Raw genomic sequence first — 14,791 nt, forward strand, 5'->3', positions numbered from 1 at the left:
AGGTGAAAGGATTTTCTATTTTTATAGACTCCTCAATTTCGTTTGTCCATCATGAGACAATATCAGACCCAAATGGTAGATTTTTATTAATTACTGGTCTGCTTCATAATAGAAAAGTTGTTATGGTTAATCTTTATGCACCCAATGTAGATCACCCTAATTTGAATGAATACACTGTGATTATGGGTGGAGATTTTAACTGCTGTCTAAACCCTTCAATGGATAGATCTGTGTCAAATCCTGCACTTCCAAACAAATCCACTGTCTTTATTAATTCCTTTTTAGTTGAATCTGGAATTTTAGATGTTTGGAGATTTCTACACCCATATGATAAAGAATTTTCATTCTTTTCTCATGTTTACCGTAACTACTTGAGGATTGATTATTTTTTTATTGATGCTAGATTAGCTCCACTTACTATGGACTGTAAATATGATGCAATTGCCATTTCTGATCATGCAGCATTGACTTTATCAATTAAATTACCAGATGTATCCTTTGATGTCAGACAATGGCAATTTAATCCTTCTCTATTACAAGACTCAGATTTCGTCCAATTTATTAAAGAACAGATTTCATTTTTCTTTTTAACTAATTTTACTGAAGAAATTTCCAGTGGGATAATATGGGATACTTTTAAAGTATATATCCGTGGGCAAATTATTTCATATTCTGCCGGTTTGAAAATACGAACTAATAATGCAATACATATATTGATTGACAAGATTAAAGAAATCAATAAAAAATATTCTGATACTCCGAATCTGGAGCTTTTTAAAAAGAGAACAGAACTCCAACTACAACATAGTTTATTATTAACATCTTCAATTGAAAATCTACTACTTAAAAACAAAACTCAATTTTATATACATGGTGACAAATCTGGTAAATTATTGGCCAACCAGTTGAAAGCTACTTTATCTAAACGCCAGATTAATAAAATTCGTAAACCAGATGGTACCTACACGAGAGATCATGTTCAAATCAACAAATCCTTTCAAGAATTTTATTCTTCTTTATACCAATCAGAATCCCCTGAGGATCCTACATTAATGTATGAATTTTTAAGAGATCTGAAGATTCCCCAACTATCTTTAAACGAATGTTCTACATTAGATGCTCCCATTTCGGAGGAAGAAATTAAGAAAGTAATATTTTCAATGAACTCGGGTAAAGCACCCGGCCCTGACGGATATACAGCTGAATTTTTTTAATCCTTTTCTGATATTCTTTTTCCCTGGTTAGCCAAAATTTTTAAAGATGCCCTATCAGTGGGTAAACTACCACAATCTTTCTATGAAGCAACTATTTCGTTAATTCTTAAAAAGGATAAAGATCCCACTGATTGTGCATCTTATAGACCTATTTCTTTACTAAATGTAGATTCAAAAATAATTTTCCAAAATATTGGCCTTTAGACTGGAAAAGGTTCTCCCACAAATTATCTCTGAAGACCAGACAGGATTTATTCAGAATTGTTATTTATGTTTTAATATTAGAAGATTAATGAATATTATATATACTCCTTCATCCCAAATCCCAGAATGTGTTGTTTCACTAGATGCTGAAAAGGCGTTTGACAGTCGAATGGGAATATCTATTCACTACACTTCAAAAATTTAACTTTAGCCCTAAATTTATATCTGCGATTAAAATGATTTATTATACACCTATGGCTTCAATACTTATTAATAATCAACGATCTCCTTTGTTTAGGCTTTTTCGAGGTACTAGACAAGGTTGCCCGTTAAGCCCTTTATTATTTGATATTGCTTTGGAACCCTTGGCTATTGCACGCCGGGACTCTTCAAATATATGTGGCATTACTCGCGGACAGAAGATTCATAAGATATCTCTCTACGCAGATGACCTGTTACTTTATATTTCTAATCCGGATGAATCTATCCCCGCAGTACTATCACTACTAGATCAGTTTAGTGTTTTGTCTGGCTATAGATTAAATCTTAATAAGAGCGAACTTTTTCCATTGAATATGCAAACCCCAGTTTATAGCCAATTACCTTTTAGATTGGTAACTGACTACTTTATGTATTTAGGTGTTAAAATTACCAAGAAACATAAGGACTTATTTAAAGCTAATCTATTGCCTTTAATTGACCACGTTAAACAATTATTTACTAAGTGGTCTCCACTGTCTTTATCATTGGTAGGCCGAATTAATGCGATTAAGATGAACATTTTACCAAAATTTTTATATTTACTTCAAGCGATTCCAACTTTTGTCCTGAAATCTTTTTTTGACACTATTGATTTTAAAATTCTTTCATTTATTTGGCAGAATAAAAACCCAAGGTTAAGTAAGAAATATTTACAAAAACTAAAAAAGGATGGTGGTATGCACTGGATTTTCCCTTTGATTATTTCTCCAATTCACCTTACAAAATTATCAATGACCTCCACCATCCGTTTTAGCAGTGCATTTCGGATAATAACAACTCACTAAATAAAATCAATTTCAATTCTCCTCAGTTTCCTTCTGTTTTTTTCTGCAAGTTATCAGCAATGCAAATCTGTATCCTTGAGTGAGTGACAGTTTCTTCTTCTTTATTTTTATTATCTCCATTAGTTCCTTGGTTATGTTTCTCTGCTCCAAGAAGAACAATCTTACTTTCTATTCTGTCTCCATTACTCATCCCTGGCATAATTCTAGTAAATCTCTTCTGCATTCTAAGGTCTTTAACCCAGTAAGAATGTGATTAGTAAAGGCTGATGACATTTATACACTTAGTGACTGTTAGTCACTATGCCTCTATTTTTAAAGCTATGGAACTTGTATACTGATTTGAAACAACAATATTAAATTTTCAAAGCTTTTTGCCTATGAATACCCAAGTCCATGTGTTTCTGTTTCAAAATTGTAAACCTAACTGTATTTTTGCTTTATCTTTTTTTCCACTGCATTTTATCCAATTCTTTTGTTCTTGCAGTAGAGTTGAACCCACTCACTGATTAGCATACTTGTGGCTTCACCTACATCTTCAAAGAAGCTTTTGTAGCATTTCTGTGTAGTTTAGTGTGCAGTAATTTTTAATGACCTTGGCAAGCATTTAAGCTTTAATGGTAGGCCAACATTTTCTGCAATAACAGAAGGATTTAATACATTTATTCATTGATTTTGATTACCCGCATCAACAGAAGCACCATTGTTCAATACATCTTTTCTGTTGAGTTACTAATCTTCTTGTTTTTACTAAACATAACTAAATTCCCATCTTTGACAGGATTTTGAACATTTGTGCACACTACACATTCTTCATACTCCTCTAAACACTGTCATTAATAAAACTTTATTGATCACCAGCCTTGGTCTGGAATCAGCAAATAAAAATTCTGCTGACTTTTTTGTTACAAGTAAGTTTTTAAATGGCACATTTTGTATTACATGTCAGATTTCTGCATCAGGTATCTTTTTTTGCATGGTTTCCTAATTTTGAATAACTCCAAAGTCTGTACAGAGTAAATCTGGACCATTAATTGCCACAAAATAAGCCAAGACATAAATGAAAGCTAGTAAAAAGAAAAATAACAATAAAATTGCTTTCATTTTGAGTGAAATTTGAAATGAAGTATGAAGATGTTGCCCCTTCATTTTATTGCTCTTTCTTGAATAAAACAGAAAATGCTGGAAATAATTTGTAGGCCAGGCAGCATCTCTGGAGAAAAACAGAATTATCTTTTCAAGTTGATTACCTTTCATCAAAATTGGAAAAAAATGGAGGTTTTAAGCACCAGGGAAAAGGAAAAGGGAAGCAGAAAACAAAAATAGGTCTTTGATTGTGTGGAAGGTGGGAGAAAGTGACAAAAAGAATGCAAGTACACGTCAAAGCAGTGATAATGGGACAAGCAAAGCAAACAAAATTGGATCTGGAGGAGTGAATGAAAGAGAAGCAGAATCATTATCTAAAATTATGAAAGGAAAACAGTGGATGCTGGAAATCTGAAATAAAAACAGAAAATACTACAAATGCTCTTCATTTAAAATCATTGAACACGCTGTTGAGCCTGGAAGCTTTCTCCATAGATGCTGTTTGAGGTACAAAGTATTTTCATAATCTTCTTTTAATCCAGTTATTTATTTCTGCTTGGCCTTCATTGCAAATTGCTGATGAGAAGTCTATTATGACGCCTATATTGAGTAAAGCACAGAAACTTTGAAAGATATCAACCATTAATCAAAATGATTTGCTTTGTAATTCCTATGAGTATTCTTATGGTTATTGGTTTCAAATCACAAGTCCAGAGTTTTCACTGTCATAATAAATGGAAGACTGTTAAATGTTAGGCATCATCTGATTCCTTGACCCCCTCTAGTTTTTCAAAGTTCTTCTCCCACTCCTTCTCCCACCTCCCAGGTCCATTGGCTCCTGGCTCAGATCTGCCCAAATTCTACACCTTAGTTAAAATCTTCCCCTTTTTTCAATTCCCTGCATAAAGGTTTCTCCCATTCCACACTCTGCACTTTCACATTTCCTCCCTCTTTTCCCAGTTTTTCTTTGTTCTCTTATTTCCCACCTCACTTAATCCTTCAGCTCCCTTTCTCAACCCCTCCTTCGTCCATCTTACTCCTCTTTCTCCATCAGTCTTTCCCCACTTTTCCCTTGGAAACTCTCCCCCACCCCTTTCTTCTCCTACCCCACTATTCCCCCATCTCCCCAGACCACTCCACACATAAATCTTCCCCATTCCCTATCCCTCTCTTCATTCCCCCTCTCTGCTCCATTTCTTCACTCCGTCATTCTTCCACCACTCTTCACTCTCTTCCTCTGCCCTACACAGCTTCCACCCCAAGGTAACTCCTAATTCCATCTTTCTCCACTTACCTCCTTGCACTGCCTCCACTCATCCACTTAGATTCCTCAATCTCCCCTCACCCATATACTTACTGCACCACATACCTCCTCTCCTTCCCTCCCACTCAGATAACTTCCCCTCCACTCCATCTCCAGTCTCTCCTTCTCAGCTCTCTTCCACAGCCCTACCTCCAGCCCACTCCCAACTCCCCAGCAACTGCCTCTGCCCTACCCCCTCATCCTCCCAGCCCATCCTTCCTTCCCACCCAAATCTCCCCAGCCACTCACTCCATCCCAGCCCATCCTCTTCCCAGCCCCTCCCTTCATTCCACTCCCCCCGGCCCCACTCCCTCTGTCCATCCATCTTGTCCCTCTGCTCCCACTCCCTCCATCTATCCATCCCGTCCCTCTGGCCCCACTCCCTCCATCCATCCATCCATCCCGTCCTTCTGGCCCCTCCATCCATCCCGTCCCTCTGCCCCCACTCCCTCCATCCATCCCCTCCCCCTGCGCCCACTCCCTCCGTCCATCCATCCCGTCCCTCTGGCCCCTCCATCCATCCCGTCCCTCTGCGCCCACTCCCTCCGTCCATCCCCTCCCTCTGTGCCCACTCCCTCCGTCCATCCCCTCCCTCTGTGCCCACTCCCTCCTTCCATCCCCGCCCTCTGCCCCCACTCCCTCTCTCCATTCCCTCCCTCCGTCCATCCCTTTTACCCAACTCCTTCTTCCACCCACATCCCCTCCCTTCCCCCCATCCATCCCACTCCCCCATTCCCCAGACCCTCCATCCGACCCAACTCCTTCCCTCCACCACCCAAATTCTCAACAAACCCATTTTACTGTCAACCGTCCACACCACTGCCTAAGGCACTTCAGGATTAAAGCAAATACCAACCTCTCTCCCCTCCTCAGTGTTCCTCCCGTCCAAACTACCAACACGTCCCTTACCTAAAAAGAACGAATTTCACTAACAAAACGCAAGGGAGCCGTGTTATTATCCGAGAGGGTTCGCGGGAGCTCAGTGTCCAGGGTGGGCTGCCGCCGGTGGGGCGCAAAGTTGAGCCAAGTTTGAATCTTACACGAGCATCGATCGTGATCGTGAGCGCGCGCGGGAGGGGGGCGGGTAACCGTCACTGGGCTCGCGGCGGCGCCGGGCGAGGACGCGCGGTGCGCGCGCCGTGAGGCGGGGTGACCGTCACTGGGCTCGCGGCGAAGGGCACGCGCTGCCGCTATGGACTCGAGCGGCGGCCGTCGCTGAAGGAGAAGGGAGGCCGAGTCAGGCGTCGAGTGTGTCCGTCCCCAGCCATGATTTCCAATCAGCAGAGCGGCGGCGGTAGCCGGCCGCGGGCCACGAACGTCGGCTCGATTCTCCTCACCGGGCAGGAGAACGAGTGCCTCTTCAACTGCCTGGGCAGGAAGTGCCTGGTGAGTGTGGAATCCATGCACCGGCCGAGCGGGCAGAAAGGGAGGGGAGCTCGGCCTGGGCCGCACTCGGAGTTTGGCGTGGGCCTGGCGGTGCCCGAGGGAAGCCCAAGCCGGGCCCTTGTAACCTAGGCCTGAGTAAAGCCCGCGGGAGAGTAGGATGCAAACCAGCCTTAGGTGGCCGGTGGGTGTGGTGGGAGGGTGGCTGCGGCTTTGCGAATCTGCTTCTCACTTTTGAGCCGGGCTTCTCCCTGCGATGTCTTCGCCTGCAGTTTGCCAGCCTGACTCCTGCTGCAGGCAGGTAGCCTCGTCATTTTACTGCGCAATAAGGAGCTTCACCAAAGTAACACCTTTATACCCGAGTTTGTTCATTTTATGCCCGCTGCAGAATTAACTTTGCACTTTTGTAAAAACAAGAAGAATCAATTGCCCCACTGCAGAGCAAGCGTAAAGTTCCCCTTACGGGTTATGCTTTCTTGAAATTCCCAGAATATAAAGTTGGAATCTTATTGTTGGCTTACTAGTCATGGTTTCGTTTGTGCTTACTGAATATCAAACGTACGAAACGAAATCTTGGAAAGTTTTTAAAGAACGAACTAGTCATTCAACGTATGAGTCGAGGTTTACTTGAGTACTGTGTTTTGTGGGGGATTAATTTGCTTGTGACACGATACTCCCATGTTTGCATCAACAGGAAGGACCATCCTATTGATTATCTTTCACCAAATGTTGCACACCCGGAAGGGAAACTTCTTCTGTTCCGTGTAGTTGTTTTCTATACATAGTGAGCTACTAAGTTTGTGTTAGTATGGTTTTGTGAGTGAATCGTTCACTGCAGTTTGCTTGAAGTTCAGGATGTTATTATAAAACAAAGATTTTTAAATATGCATTGTTTGTTTCAGAAATATATGCAACTCAGATGCATTGAGCAGCAGATTTGCAAAGCATTTGAAATATGGCCATAATTGGTGTTACCTTTGTGTCCATTCCACAGAATGCACCAAACCTATAACGTAGTCTTGGGGAACCATCTGCAGCAAACAGTCTGCTGGAGGAACTCAGGGGTCAAGCAGCTTCAATCCTGATGTAGGGTTTCAACCTGAAATGTTGACAGTTCCTTTTCCTCACAGATGCTGCTCAACCTGCTGAATTCCTCCAGCAGATTGTTTGTTGCTCCAGATTCCAGCATCTGCAGCTTGTGTTTTCTTGGGGAACCATGTATTGCATATTAAAACTTGCCTGCGTCCATGGAATGAAGTAGTTCTGAATCACGTTGCTATCACCTTTGCCTAGTTCTCCCATGACATACTATTCCTCTAATGCATGCACCTCTCACCGCTTCAGTGTCACCAGTTTTCAGCACAGATTTATATTTCACTTGTTCATTCTCCTAAACTTTTCCCTAAATGGTCACAGACTCCAGCCCCTTGAATTCTAGAATACTTGCTGCAAAATTTTGTTAAGGCCCTTAATTTTTTTTTTATTTCTTGTATTTTACACAAGACATAGAAGAAGGTGACTTGGGCCATTGAGTTCTCAGGAGCATCCCATTACCTCACTTTCTTCTGTGTAACCTTTTATCTCTTGTGCCCAACAGCTTCCCCCCCCCACCCCCCACTGTTTGCCTACACAAGGGGCAATTCTCATTAGCCAACTAACCTACCAATCAGCACATCCTTGGAAAGAAACCCATGTGGTTACGGAGAAAGTGCAAACATTACAAACACGATCAAACAGCAACCATGCTCCTAAGCCAGTTTTTTTCATCCAGCTATCTGCGATCGGGTTGGGGGGATGGTGTTGGTTTACTTACTGTTTTGTTCACTTGTAAACCTATTTTGAGTAGTTTGTTTCACGTTTATGGCTCCCTCAAATGCAAGAGAGGAGACAAGTGGAGAGATAGCATTGACAATTGTGTTGGGAGGGGAATTGCAGGATGTTCTGGAAATGGTGAAAAAGAAAAGCATGTGGGTAGAATAGAGACTTTGATCGATGTATATCATAAAGCTTAGCTGGAAGGATGTAAAAAGATTAGTTGTGAAGGGAAGGAAATGTGAAGTAATTTTGGGAGGGAAGAGCTGCTAAAAGTGAGCCTCATGGCAAGGTGTTGCTGCCTTCCAATGCTGAAGGAAATTTTTAAAGTTAAGTGATGTGAGGTTGTGGAGGGGATTCAAAGAGCAGATGACTTTGCCATTTATTTGCTGCCCAAGAAGTCAATAAAACAAAAATAGAAATAATGGAAATCCCTAGCAAAATATCTTCTGTAGAATGTAAATGTGAGTTGATTGGTATTTGATCTTAGGGTATTGGCAACATTAGTAAGGCTGCAGTCTTTAAATATCCCTGGTTGTTTGGAAAAAATGGTGGATAGCCCCCTGAAAGCTTGTGGTGATGGTACTGCATTGGTAATGTTTGCCATGCTGCAGAATTCTGATCCACATCCAAGTGGGGATAATGTACTAACTGGAGTAGAACTTGGTGAAGAATGTGTTTCACAACATTTCCACTCTTGCCCTCCTTCGGTAGAATTCATAGGAAGATGTTATCCGAGCAACCTCGATGAGTTGCAGCAGTACATTCTGCAATGTCAAGAATATTGATTTCTTGAAACTTTAATGTTGAGCTGTAACTATTGTTACCACCACAGCTGTCCAGGTGATGATGTATGCTTCAACATACAAGCAACCGCCATATTTCCCGGGGGGTTGTTTGTGTTCCTAGAAATCTCTATTGCAACTTTCCATAACATAAAGTCATGTCAAGAAATGCAAGTTGAAAAAAATTAATTTTGTAATTACTTAATTATGTTTTTCTAACATAAATTGGTAATTAGCACATCTACCGAGGTACATTGAAAAACTTCGTTTTGCATGCCATCCAGACAGATCATTTCACCACATCAGTACATCAAGGGAAAAGCAATAACAGAATGCAGAATAAAGTTACAGAGAAAGTGCACTGCAGGCAGATAATAAGGTTTAAGGCCATGACAAGATTGATTGTGACGTCAAGAGTCCATCTTATCGTACAAGAGGTCCAATCAGTAGTCTTATGACAGTGGGGTAGAAGCTGTCCTTGATCCTGGTGGTACGTACTTTCAGGCTTTTGTATCTTTTGCCAGATGAGCGGGAGGAGAAGAGAGAATGTCTGGGGTGGGAGGTGTCTTTGATTATGTTGGCTGCTTACTGAGGTGGTGAGAAGTATAGACAGAGTCCATGGAGGGGAGGCTGGATTTTGTGATGTGCTGAGCCGTGTACATGACTCTCCGCAGTTTCTTGCGGTCTTGGGCAGAGCATTTGCCATACCAAGCCATGATACATCCGGATAAGATGCTTTCTATGGTGCGTTTATAAAAATTGGTAAGAATGAATATTATTATGTATATCCAATTTTTGTGTAGTGATTTGTGAATGCTGTAAAGGTGAATTTCCATTACCCAAATGGCAGTAACACTGGGGTCATCTGTACTGCAGATTAAAGCTTGTGGATAACAGTTTGAAAGGACAAGTGGTAAACCGCTTCTTGTTTTGCCTTGCCTTTGTCAACACAACATTGACATGATTGTTAAATTTTAAGTGGTGACCACCACCACATGATATTAATAACGGGGACTGAGCAATGATGGTACCCTTTGAAGGTCATTAGATTTCTGATCTATTGTTTGAGATGATTGCTCAACCACAGAAAAAGTTATGTTCTACTGTTGGCCCAAGCTTAGATAATTGCTTTTTTCTATGGTCCAGGATGAGCTGTGATTTGAGCTGAACAATGGAATTGTTGAGGAACAATTTTGTGATTGACTTTAACAAGATAATGTAATTGAAGCAGGTGAGTATGGTTAAGCCAAGGATATTTTGCTCAGGAATTACTTCCCTAAACAACACACAAGATGCTGGATAAACTCAGCGGGTCGGCCAGCATCTATGGAGGGAAATGGACTTACTAAACCTTGCTCTTTGTAATTTTTTCCATTCTTTAAAGGCTTTACCCAAAATATTAACTGTTCTGTTCTTTCCACAGGTGCTGTCTGACATGCTAAGTTACACCTTGCTGATTCTTCACCAACTGAATAGACAAGACATAGAAGGATACAGGCCTAATGTGGGCAAATGGGATTAGTGTAGATGGGTAAAAAAGGTCAGGATGGATGCTGTGGTCCTGCCTATGGGCTGTACAACTCTGACTCTATAACTTCTGAGCCAGCTGACATATGTCAGTTCTGTCACTTAGACATCCCATAGTCCTTGGATTCTTTTCACCCATCCTTTTGATTTCTCCACCTAGCGATGTTCATTCCACACTCCCATCCACTGTTATGAAGTTTGGGATGTTAATATTTTGAGAAATTTTAGTATTAAACGTTATCCTTACCAGCCTGATTGGATTACACGGTTAACGTTACAATGAGGAATTTCACAATTTAAAAATAAAACACACAATCCAATCATTAGAATTTCTGCATTGTGCCATGTGTTATATTTTAAAAATAACAAATTTGTTGTGAAATCAAGTCCAAGTGTAGTAATTGGATGAGAATTGGAGGAGGAGTAACAAGATCTTGCAGAATTGTGGCAAAAATAGAGGTGTCTGAATTATGGGTTCTTTGATGCTCCCTTAAGTTTAACCAAATAGGCTCACTGGACATCCTTATTTTTGTCTAACCTCTGGTTTCTATATAATTTTGTGTGGGGTGGAGAAGGGCCTTTCTCCAACCATACCTGAAATTTGCAGTGACTGGAGATTTGGTCATTTAATTAAGATTTTCTGGAATTGAGAGTTGTTCGGCAGGTATTGGTATCTTAAGAGTAGAAATCTTTCTTAAAATGATACAGATTCAAGGAGGTCAGAGTTACTGTTTGGAAGGTTGAAGAGGGAAAGTGAGCTTCCAGCAAAGAGAAAGAATCATACCTTTACTGTGTCAAGATGTTCGACTATCTTTAGGTGGAAAGCAATGTGTTCAATCAGCAAGCATTCACAAAAAAATTTCTTAATAGCTTTTGGTTTATGTAATGTTTAAAAAAAGAATTGACTATTTCATCTCCACTTACAGGTGTCACTGTTGCTGCAAGTACATGCTGACAGTATTTGTTTTACAACATGCCAATGGTAGAAATCTCAATCTTTCTATCTTTTTAAACCCACTTTTAGTGCCTTCATGCAGTCCTTTGTTTCGTTAGTGCCTTCATATCCAGCTTCCAAACTGCTGTTTGGTTATCTCTTCTGTCAGCGGTTATTTGAGATTTTCTACAGTATTTTGTTCCAATGCTGCGCTTATATTGTTTCTATGTGTCCCTTTCAGCTATATTTGTGGTGACCTATTGTACTAATTCCACTGCCCACACTCATGTTTTGCTTCTTTCTAGGCCGTTGTAAATACTGCAGCAGTACTTTTGTTTTACTTACCCTTTCTCCACACAACATGAAAATTACATTAACAAAGTCTGCTGCATCTTTTTCAGATGTTATGTCAATAGAATGGCTGCATCAGCTGCCAAGGACTTGTGTGGTGCAGTATGTTGTGTCAGCCATCCTGTTGTCTGTATGATTTTTTTTAAAAACCCTAGCTGCCAAAATAAATTGAGCATGATTTTGATACTGCAACATAGAATGTTATGAATGCATTTTTGTTTGAAATTATTTCACTGGGATTAGCAAAAATTTTAGTTACGCAATTTCTTTAATCTCTGCTGCACTTTTAAGAAAACACAAGAATATTATTTATTACATTTTTCTGCATCTGGTCAATGCTGAACAGCCCAGCATTTATTGCTTATCATCAATTTCCCTTGAGAAAGTGGCAGAGAGCTGCTGTCTTAAGTGGCTGGAATCCTTCTGGTGAAAGTATCCCCAAAGTACTGTTGGGTTGGGAGTTTCAGGGTTTGGCACTGTTGAACGACCAGCAATATATTTTCAATTCATGATGTGGCAGGTGCTGGTGTTCCCTTACCACCTTTTATCTTTCTTGGCAGTAGAGATTGTGGGTTTGGAAGTTTCTGTTTTGAGTAACCTACATGAATAACTGTAGAGCACTTTTAGATGATTCATACTACAGCCCCTATGCACCGGTTTTCTAAGGAATAAATCTTTAGGATGGTGGACGGTGTTTCAATCAGGTAGGCTGCTTTGTAGCAATGGTGTCAAGTTTCTTGTGAGTTATAACCAAACAAAAGTTATTTGCTGGAGTTGAATCACAGTGTTATATATTTGTTCCGGCTAATGTGTAGTAGTTGATTGTGGACTTTTTTTTATAAGAGTGAGAGATGCTGAGTATTTCATAGTGGGGTGTTGGGAATAAGGAAGACTAAAGGCATGGTTATAGGGGATCTTATGAGGAGCTCTGAAGGGAGTGAGATGGGTAATAACAGGGAACCTGTAATTCTGGAAAGGTTTTCCAGAAGTTATGTTTATCTTAAAAGGGTATCTACCAAAAGCCATAGGGAATGAAATAATTGGGAAGAGTACAGGATTCGCCAGAAACTAGATATAGTTGCAGCTGGAAACTGAACATAACAATAGGATATTGCAGTCTTTTAACAGCATTGGGTACAAACACAGTTGAATCTGAAGTTGAATTAAAAGCAGCTAACACACTAGAATAATACTTTAGTAACATGCTCACCACAGGAGCTTTTATGGTTGATCTTAATGGCCTTTGTATTACTTGTTTTGTAAATTCTAAATTGGATTCAAGAGCTCAGAAATAATAAATTCTTGGAAGTGAGTGCTGCCTCAGGCTGTTAAGTAAGATTGGGTATACAAAATGCTAGCAGCTATTATTCATTCTAATATAGACTCTTCTTAGTGAAAAGCTGGTAGTCACTTCTTTGCACTGATGTGATCTTTGCCATGAAGGTAATCCCACAGTACTGTTGGGTTATGAGTTCCAAGATGCTGGAGGGTGTCTGGTCTGGCATGCTGCTCGGTCTGCATTGTAATTGCAAAACAAAAGGCAGCTGCAGCTCCCTGGACCCAAATATCCCCTCAACCCAGCATCTGTAGATGTCTCATGAAGAAGAGTTGTCCAAGAGCTGTGAGTAGGCCTTAATCATGGTGGGCTTTTGAGAACTTATTACTTGAGTAATAGAAAATAAAAGTGTTATAATGAAAAAAATACTTATCTGCAGTTAACCTTTCGATTGCAGTCAGAAACCTCATTCAACTAGATGGGGTTACACTTCGTATGTCAGTTATGGTTGGCCTAAAAAGCTGAGGAGCCCTTTGGCTCAATACATTTGCTTTGTACCTGGCAAGTCCAGCTTCGGTGTGAGTTCAGATCTCTGACTTCCCTGCTGAAATGTTCAAGTGTGGAAATGAGCTGGCCCATGAATGAGCTTCCCAGCAGAACTACCAGCAAAAGGTAAGTACGTTTCACAGCAATATTTAGACTGACAATAAGGAACAGTGATACACTTTTTAGGTTGAGGTTATTTGTGACTTAAAAGGAAAACTTGATGGTGTTTCCATGGGTCTTCAAGGTTAGAAATTGCTGTTGTGGAAGGCACTGTCAAAGAAGGTTTGGTGAATTGCTGCTCTGGATTTTCTAGATGGTACATAGCATAGCTGCAATTCCTTGGTGATGGGAGGAATGAAATATTTATGTTGAAAGATTAGAGGCAATTCAAAGCAACTTGTTTTGCCTAGGATGTGTTAATCTCCTTGAGGTGTTGGAGCTGAACTCACAAGGCTAGTGAAGAGTATTTTAGCACATCCTGACTTGGGGATTTTGGAAAGGTTTTGGGGAGTTGGGATTTGTTGCTTGCCCCTTCAGACCTAAGGTTTGCACTTTCCAGTTTTGACTGAATTTCTCAGTAACGATTCTTCATTCCAATTAAAGGGATCATTTGCTTACATAATGTACACTGGTCTCAGATCTTTATAGAGGCCATTAGTTGAAATGGTATCCCCATCATTGGTAAGTTTCAATGCAAAACTGCAAAAGATTTGTAAGTGTAATGAATAGCTAATATTGTTCTCTGTTGGTTGCAAAATCCAGCCGACTATTTTGAAGGATTGAAAGAATTATGCTTAATCTAAAAATTGGTGTATAGTGTTGCACATTGGAGGGAAAAAAAGGACAACTTATTGCACAGGTTAGAGAAACCAAGAAATCTAGGGGTACCAATAAAACTTGATTGATCTTGTCATGTTACTGCAACATGTAATAATTGAATTTCCATTGATGTTTTGAAGTTTGGTTGTCATAGCTGTTTCTAATAAGTTAACTTTTAGTAATCAGTGGGAATTTTCACAACTCATTCTGGAACATGCATAGCTCACAGGCTACATATATTTCTTTGAATTAAATGTAAAGCAGACAAGTTTCAAAACTTCCAGTAATTCGCTTTTAATGCATTTGTTTTGGCTTTTGGAGGTTGCATCAGAGAATTATCTTGGCCGTCCTGTTCCTGTTTCCTCTCTTCTGCCCAGTGCCAAATTTGGGAATATCTGCCCTACGGTAGTACAGACCTTGAAAATACACCACTCGTTTATTGTCAATAATGTATTTCAAAAGTTTACACTTAGTTTGTTACACACATTGTCCATTGATTTTTGTGTTT

The 14,791-nt window shown here is 40.2% G+C and overlaps 2 protein-coding genes across 2 annotated transcripts in view; one reads left to right on the forward strand and one right to left on the reverse strand.

Annotated features, from left to right (window-relative positions):
• The window catches only part of hyal6 (hyaluronoglucosaminidase 6), a 60,485-nt gene extending 54,591 nt beyond the window's left edge, over positions 1–5,894 (reverse strand). The window contains exon 1 of the mRNA XM_052030340.1: positions 5,760–5,894. The gene's annotated coding sequence lies outside the window, so the exon portion shown is untranslated. The remainder of the gene's footprint in view (positions 1–5,759) is intronic.
• A 74-nt stretch (positions 5,895–5,968) lies between these two features.
• wasla (WASP like actin nucleation promoting factor a) overlaps positions 5,969–14,791 on the forward strand; it is a 47,886-nt gene continuing 39,063 nt past the window's right edge. The window contains exon 1 of the mRNA XM_052030336.1: positions 5,969–6,236. Within this exon, the coding sequence (XP_051886296.1) occupies positions 6,117–6,236 (120 nt within the window). The 5' untranslated portion in view covers positions 5,969–6,116. The remainder of the gene's footprint in view (positions 6,237–14,791) is intronic.

Source organism: Pristis pectinata, chromosome 15 (genome assembly GCF_009764475.1).
Source record: "Pristis pectinata isolate sPriPec2 chromosome 15, sPriPec2.1.pri, whole genome shotgun sequence".
Lineage (NCBI taxonomy): Eukaryota > Metazoa > Chordata > Chondrichthyes > Rhinopristiformes > Pristidae > Pristis > Pristis pectinata.